Here is an 8,134-nt window from a genome sequence, read left to right on the forward strand (position 1 = left end):
TCACATGACACTCTCCACCACGACAACCTTGCTGCTCTCGGACACTGGGGTCAGGGTGGTCAGGCCCCTGACATCCGCATCCTGAGCTCTGTACTCCAAGTGGTGGAGGCCCCAGATAGGCTGGGTCAGGTGCTGCCAGCGCTGTGGAAGAGGAGGACATGTTGAGCACCTCCCAAAGGTCACTTGCTCCACTCCATGGCCATTGCCTCCGCCTCTCCAGTTCCCACCACCTGCTACCAAATAAGGGCTGCTCCTCCTGGGGTACTTTCCAAGCTGGGAAATGGTTGTGTGCAATTGTTTGGAAGGAGGGAAGCTAGAGGCAGGCCCTACTCCCCTGCTGCCACCTGTGGGGATAGGGGTCGCCTAGGGCTCTTACCTCTGCCATGGTTCCCTTGGCCCTGAGGAGGCAGCTCAGCAGGTGGAGGGGCACGCACAGCATGGAGGAGAGTGCAAAGGCCCAGCCCATGGCCTCGCCCCACCACGGGTACACATAGGTGTTATTGTAGACCAGTGGCTCGTAGTACACGACATTGAAGATGAAGATGCCCTACGGACATAGACCCCTGCAGTCAGTGGGGTTCTGCACACCGCCTCACCTACCCAGCCTTCCCAGAACTTACCATGCAGACCAGTGGGGTGAAGAAGGACCAGCACCATTTCATCCAGGGGCAAGGTCGGTACCCGATCATACAGGCGATGTCATCCATGAAGCGATCGGCACCTGTGACAAGGCAAGGCAGGAAGGGTCAGAGCTGGAGACCACCCACTCTTCTCCCTGTGTCCCCCAGCCCAGCCCTCAGTCCAGACCTACCATACACCCAGGCCACCACCACACACTCCCAAAAAGCCTGCCAGAGCAAGGTGGTGCCACTGGCCGAGTAGTAGTCAAACAGCTGGAAGACGTACATCCCGCCCTAGGAAAGAGAGTCAGGTCAGGGAAGATGGTGGCCATTGGCTAGAGACCAGTGGCAACCCCGCCCTGCCCTCACTCACATCAGTCACCATGGAGAGGTCAATGACAAAGCAGAGGGCGCAGCAGAGGGCCACGGAGATCTCCCTTTGGAAACGGAAGTAGTAGGAGGCCGGGAGGAGGTCGAGGAGGCCGGTGATGAAGCCTTCCACACCTACAAACTGTGGCCAGGGCAGCTCAGGCCCAGGCCTCCCTGCCAGCACCCCTTGCCCAGCATGCCAGGGCCCTTCCTTGCCCACTGGTCTCTGCCTTGGAGTACCCCCACAAACCTGGCTGTCTAGACCGAGCAACAGCAGCATGAAGAAGAACAGGGCAGCCCAGAGTGGGGCCACAGGCATCAGCGTGACAGCCCGAGGGTAGGCAATGAAGGCCAGGCCCGGCCCTGAGGGGAAAAGGAGCAGAGTGAGACGCACCTCACACTGACCTGCTCATACCCCCTAGAAGATACTGGTGCAGTGAACAAAGCTGAGGCTCCCCAGGCCAAGAACTACACCTGGCATTTCCATTGTGTCTCAGCATGGCTGGTCCTAATCAGGCCCCTGTGGGAAGTCACACTAGGGCCTGGAAGGCTCCTGTAGCCGGTCAGCAGGTCCCCCATGTAAGTGGGGCACCTGGTGCAGGCTCCTCTCCTTGGTTTCTGGTAACCAGGTTCACCCACAACAGTGGCTGCAAGATACCCTCTTTTTCCCTCCAAAGCACTGGGATGACTGTAAGGATGCATCCTGTGGCCCTTTGGGATGGATACAAGGGGGCTCCCTGAGCTTGGGACAGGATGGGGGAACAGCTGTGCCTCACAGTGGTTCTGCCTACTGTCCTCAGGCCAGAGCAATCTAGCCAGCTCAGTTGAACTGGTCTGTCACTTTTCAGAATTTTTCTTCTTTTTTTGTGGTGCTGGGAATTGAGCTCAGGGGCATTCTGCCTCCAAGCTACACCCTCAGTCCTATTTTATTTTGAAGTAGGGTCTCACTAAGTTGCAGAGGGCCTTACTAAGTAGCTGAAGCTAGCGGTGAACCCAGATCTTCATGTCTCAGCCTCCCAAGTACTGGGATTACAAGCATGAGCCACCACACCCGGCTTGACTTTTCAGAATTTTTGTCTGCATGTGTGTCCACATGTCATACATCAGAACAGTACTGATGCCCTGAGGGGCTTTACCTGATTCTGCCACCTTGGAGATATGTACTCCTTGCTCTGTGGCCATAAATCCCAGGATGGAGAAGACCACAAAGCCAGCAAAGAAGCTGGTCCCGCTGTTGATGAGTGCCAGGATGATGGCATCCCTGTGGGTGGAGGGGACAAAGGAGACTGGTTAGACCACTCACTGCTTCCAGGCAGGGCAGGGCAGGGCAGAGGCGAGCTGGCTGGGGTGCCTACTTGTAACAGTTGTTGTTAAAGCGGTTGTAGCTGCCCAGGGCTGTGAGGGCACCCAGGCCGATGGCGTAAGAAAAGAAAATCTGGGTCCCGGCATCAATCCATACCTGGAGATAGATGGGAAGAGAGCAGGTGTGAGGAACCCAACCCAATAGGCCTGTCTCCTGCCCCTGTTGATGCACAGCCTCTTCCCCCTCACCTGAGGGGATCCCAGCTTGGACCAGTCAGGCTTGAGATAGTAGACAATACCGTCCAAGGCTCCAGGCAACAGCACTCCACGGACCAGCAGCACGACGAGGACCACGTAGGGGAATGTAGCAGTGAAGTACACGATCTGGGGGGCCAGGCTGTTCAGAGAGCGCTGGGACCCCGCCTCCCCCTCAGAGCTAACTGTGCCGGCCACAGTGCTCCCACACCATAAGGATTCTCAGAGCTCAGTAGCACCTCAGAGCTAGGGCTCCCCTCAAGCAAGGGAAGCTAGGGGTGAGGCTGGGGCCCAGATCAGCTGCAGAGGGAGGGAAGGGGTGGCCACGGCTCTTGCAGGCCCGTCTAATGTTTCACAGGGAAGTGGCCCCATGGGGTGTGGGCGAGCCTGTGTGAACTCTCCTGAGTGGCAGCGCTGGGGCAGCTTCTGGGGTGTGTCCATGTGGGGGTGGGAAGGTGTGGGTGTATAGGGACTGGAGGCTGGAAGAGCAAGGAGAGTCTGTGTGGGCAGGATGACATGAAGTGACAAGCACAGGACCCTCCCAGAGCCCTGTGGAACCCCAAACTCCAGGTCATGCTCTGCAGAGGTGGGGTCCTCAGTTGATTCTAACTGGGCTAGAGAGTGGTAAGTTACAGAAAGAGGGACAGTTGCAGGTGTGGCTCAGTTTTAGAGCACTTGCTTAGTAAGTACAAGAACCTAGGTTCCATCCCCACTGCTCTAAGAAAGAAGGAATAAAGAAAGGGAAAGGAAAAGAAAAGAAGGAAGGAAGGAAGAAAGGAACAGCAAAGGCCTCTGCCTCCATGCCCAATAGCCTAGCTCTGGGGACTTGCTATGAACAAGATGCACTACAGTCCCACCCTCCAGGGCCCTGGTCATGTCTCGCGGCTCTTGGCATACTGTCCTATTATGTGTCTGTTCATACATTGATCTCCATAACCTGATGTAACTCCTAAGGGCGGGAGGAGTGGAGACCTCGTTCTGAGTCCTCAGGGTCAGGGAGACCAGATCCCCCAGAACTGGTGAGGGATGGGGAGAGTGGGGACTGGGTTGATGGACACAGGGAAGGGGCAGCTATTGTTTGGATTTCTTTCCCTCCGGAGGGAAATCTCCTGGTTCCTGGATTTGGAGGGTGGGAAGGTCTATCCGGCAATGGGGCGGGGTTAACATGACCTGGATTTAAGGACCTCCCAGCTCTTCAGGCCCCAGTTCTCATCTAGTCATCTCCTGTTGCAATAGTGTCACTTGCAGAGACACACACCTGCCAGGCGGTGCTGCCCCCACCCCGCCCACCTCCAACTGTACCTACCTTTCCTGTTGACTTGACCCCCTTCCACACACAGAAGTAGACCAGCACCCAGCAAGCCAGCAGACACAGGGTCACCTCCCAGTTGAGGGCCCCTGGCACGTCAAGCCCTGCAGAGAGCCGCAAGACTTTGTTCCTGGGGAAGGAGGAGAACACCTGAGGGCCCTGCCAGCAGAGGGCACAGTGGCTGTGATATGCCCCCAAGGGTGGTGGCTCCTCCATCCCTCCTGCAGCCCCTGGTCCAGGCCTAGTGTGCCTGCAGCCTGGGAGCCCCTGGGTGGTGGGTGGTGGGTGGTGGGGGTGAGGCTAGCAGTCTGGCCTCAGGCCACCCCCTGCCCCCACCCCTGCACACACACACACAGCCTGAAGGAATGACAGTGACAGATGTTGCTGGAGGAGCAAGGCCCATCTCAGCGCAGAGGCCTGGCCTGGGCACTCCCCTAGGATAGGGACAGGCAGGGCCTGGGAGTGGCCACTCTGCATGCCTGGCCCTGTGTCCCCAGGGCTGGACCACGTGTGAGGAACAGGAGGGTTAGGATGGGGAAGGTTTGGCCCAGAGGCACCTGACTCACTCCCAGAACTCGATGACAGGGGACCGACGGTCAGCAAGCTGGTCACATGTGAGGTTGGCCAGGCTGGCATTGGCACAGTCTTCATGGCGAAATATCTCCACACAGTCAGGACTGTTCCAGGTGTGGCCACATGTGGCCCAGGGCAGAGTAGTAGTGAAGGACTTTACCAGGTAATAGAAGCCCCAGGCCAGCACCATGATGTAGTAGGTGTTGCAATAGAAGACGATCACCATGGAGGCGTAGCCCAGGCCTGGGGATGAGCCGGTGGTTTCCTTTTCATGTGGGCATTTTTTCTGGCCACCTCCTGCCACCCCCATTTTCTCCCCTTTCAGGGCTGGCAGTGGTCCCTGCTGAGCCCCTAACAGCTTGCTCCCTGCGCTCACACTCCTTCCACTCCTGCCGGAGGCTTTTCTGTTGTGCTCTGGCCTTCTCCAAGCACCCAGAGCCCCCTTTTGCCAGTGTCCCAACAGTGCCACCTCTCCAGCCTATGTCCCACTGCTCCTCGCCCACCCTGCAGGTTTCATCTCCATCTACCCTAGAGCCAAAGCAAAGCTCTCCCCTCCCACCCCATCTGGTCACTACATCTTGTTATTCTCCAGCCTCAAGCGAGCACCTGGCCCCTCTTCCAGGTCACACTGCCACCACCGTGGTCACTGGAGGCAAGCCTCTACCTGGTCCCCTCAGCGGCCTTTCATACACAGCAGCTGGGGGACTTTCTAGTAACCTTAGGCAGTGTGGGAGCTAGTCATCCCTTCAGTGGGCAACCTCGGCAAGTCACTTTGCCTCTCTTTGCCCTGCTTCCTCAAAGACAATAGTAGGATTTCCCTAGCAAACCAAGTGTGTCCAGCAAGTCCTGTGCCTGGCTGTTTGGGGGTCTATTCTTGCTCTTTTTGAGAGGCTTGACCTCCCATTCTAGTCCCTCCCGTTCTAGTCCCTGTCTCCTGAAGTCTGCTATGTAGCCTGCATGTCCTCCAGGTTCTCACTCGGGACCAGGGAGCCAACACCCAGCCCCAGGCTTGGTGCACAGGGCAGGAAACAATTTCTCAAGTGGGTGCCAATCCTGCTCTGTTCCCTAGCCCTTGCCCTAGCAGTGGGAAAAGGGAGGGGCCCTTGCACATGAGGGTGGGAGCTGGTCCTGGACCACTCACCTTTGAACAGGGGACAGATGTTCCAGACATTGATGCTGCCGGCCTTCATGAACTGGCCCAGTGAGATCTCCAGGAAGAAAATGGGGATTCCTCCAACCAGCGCAATCAGGACGTAGGGAATTAGGAACACACCTGGGGAAGGAGGCATGGGGCCGGCTCAGGGGACCAACACAATATCTCCCAGAACCCCACAAAGATCATGAGACAGGAGGAGACCCAAACTCTTCAGCCAGGGTGTCCAGGCCTAGGTGGCCAGCCCAGGCTCCAGAGGCCCTGGGAGGTCTGGGCAGAGCCCCCACTCTAGCCTTTACTCTGGTCCTCTAACTTCCTACTGGGTGAATCAGCGCAGGGTGGCCACTGACTCAGAACCTCAAGGTGAACAGTCTTGGGAAGTGGGTTCTGGATCTGTTGAGGGAGGAACTATAGCAGCCCCTGGGTGTGGGGGCTGTATGCCTATAGGAGCTAAGTCCCCATGAACATCTAGGGTGATCTAATGGGCATGGAAAACACAAACGATCTTGTATGCAGGCCACTCCTTGTGCCATAGCTTCCCGTTTGCCAGGCAGCACCTGGGGGAGCAGCCAGGGCATGTGCGTGTTCACGTGTATGTGCGCACACGCTTGCCAAGGCTGGGTTCTCAGGCCTGGGGGCTTGTCGGAAGACAGAACCCCTGGCGGCCCAGCGCTTGGATGCCTGCCTGTACTTGTGGGGTGTCAGCAGACAAGGACAGAGAAAGACAGGTGGAGGGAAGGGGCCAAGCTACACGTAGCAAGCCCTAGAGAGCCAGGTTTGGAGGAGGTAGCAGGGCCAGGACCCAGACAGGCTTCCACCAGTAGGCCTGGTGGGTTTGCAGGAGGGAAAGGGGACCTGGGCACCAGCAGTGCCTGTCCACTCTCCCTCCCACTCCTCTCTAGGCCCCCTGCCCTTGCTCCTGGCTCAGCTCTCTCTGCTACTCATTGGACAAGTTAACTGCAGTCTGCCCATCTCTTCATATCAGCATCCTTTTTGTGTGTGACCTTGGGCAAAGGCCTTCCTCTGGGCCTGTTTCCCACTCATCACCCAGTTGCTTTGCTTCCCAGCATCCCAGTGCTGCTTTGCAGTCACAGGCCACATGTGTGCCCATCACTGTTGCTAAGCTGGGCTTCTGCAGGCGGGCGGGCGGGCAGGCATGGGGCGCGCAGGCAGTGTGTCCAGTGGCGGCGCCAAGCAGGCCAGGCCGCAGGCTTCCCAAGCCTGGCTCAGGCACCCAGTGTTCCAGGCCCAGGCGGAGGAGAGGGGAAGGGAGGGAAAGGGAGGGGAGGGTATGGGGGAGGGACAGAGTGGCCCATTGTGTGTGTGTGTTCGTGTGTGCACACGTGGGGGGCCCACACAATGTGCCACTTGTGTGCCTGACCCGCGGGGGCAGTCAGGGCTCCTCACCTCTTGGACCCCCCCCCCAAGGGCAAGCTTCCCCGTCCCACCTCAGTGGCCAATCATTCTGGGTCTGGGCTGGGAGTCTGAGTGTCTGGAGGGCAGCCCCTCAGTTGGGCAGGAGGCTCGCCGGCTGCCTCCCCCCTCACTGCCAGGCACATGACTGGTGAGGGGGGTGGAGGCTGCAGCCGCCTCGGCAGCCACTGCCCGGCCACCGATCGGTCTGGCCAGCGAGGGGTGCCCCCGCCATCGCGCTCTCTGGGGGGCCTCCCCACCCCTTGGACTTCGTCCTCCAGCCTTGGTGGGCCGGCGGCAGGCTGGGGGAGGGGGCCGGGAGAGGAGCCGTGATGCGGCGGGGCGGGGGCGCTCACCTCCGCCGTTCTTGTAGCACAGGTAGGGGAAGCGCCACACGTTTCCCAGGCCCACGGCGAAGCCCACGCACGACATGATGAAGTCCATCTGGCGTGTCCAGGTCTCGCGCGGCGGCACGGCCAGACGGCCGCCGGGGGCCCCTAGGCCCGCGGGGCCATCGCCCTTGGCCGGGGCCCCGTCGGGCCCGGGCGCGATGAGGGGGCCCTTTTTCTCGTCGCTGGACACGCTGTAGATGCCATTCTCGGCGCTCTTCTTCGCCATGGCCCCGGCGGGGGCCGCGGGGCTGGGCCTGGGGTCGCGGCGCCTCGCGGGGGGGCTGACGGACGAAGGCGCCGACGGCGGCAGCACCCGGGGTGGGGGAGGGCCCCGTAGGCGCGGGCCCGCCCGGGGGCCTCGGGAGCGGCCGGGCCGGGGGACGGGGCGGCGGGCGGGCGGGCGGGGTGCGGGACGGCGGGGGCGGCGCAGTCAGAAGCAGTCCACGAAGCACTTGAAAGTGAGCCTGAAGAATCTCATGTGTGTCGGGGGCCCGGGGTCGCGCGGGCGGCGGCGGGGCCCGGCCGAGCGGCGGCGGCGGCTCCCGAGGCTCCTGCCCGCGGCTCCGGTGGCGACGGCGGCGGCGGCGGCGGCGGCTGCGGCTCGCCCGGCCCGAGGCTCAGCCTAGCGGGGCGCGGGCGGCATCGGGCGCCCACTGTCTGCAAGCGGCGGCCGGAGCAGGGGCCTATGGCCCGCGCCCCCCGCCCCGGCCCGGGCCCGGGGCGGCTTACCCTGCTCACCCGCGGCTCT

General features: G+C 60.6%; 1 protein-coding gene across 4 annotated transcripts; it reads right to left on the reverse strand.

Moving 5' to 3' along the window:
* On the reverse strand, nt 1–7,612 carry SLC6A8 (solute carrier family 6 member 8; the record flags this gene model as incomplete). Of its 4 annotated transcripts, none has more annotated exons than XM_080718767.1 (13): nt 1–141; nt 377–547; nt 621–721; nt 812–914; nt 994–1,131; nt 1,240–1,352; nt 2,126–2,220; nt 2,345–2,448; nt 2,541–2,675; nt 3,853–3,985; nt 4,422–4,671; nt 5,570–5,701; nt 7,351–7,612. In XM_080718767.1, the coding sequence occupies 13 exons, from the start codon at nt 7,610–7,612 to the stop codon at nt 1–3; spliced, it is 1,878 nt and encodes a 625-aa protein (XP_080574893.1). The 4 variants fall into 4 exon arrangements, with proteins under 4 accessions (XP_080574893.1, XP_080574892.1, XP_080574891.1 ...); XM_080718766.1 differs by having other exon boundaries at nt 1,003–1,131; nt 2,126–2,250; XM_080718765.1 differs by having other exon boundaries at nt 2,126–2,250.
* Between the last annotated feature and the right edge of the window lie 522 nt (nt 7,613–8,134).

Source organism: Muscardinus avellanarius (genome assembly GCF_963383645.1).
Source record: "Muscardinus avellanarius genome assembly, chromosome: X".
Classification (NCBI taxonomy): Eukaryota; Metazoa; Chordata; class Mammalia; order Rodentia; family Gliridae; genus Muscardinus; species Muscardinus avellanarius.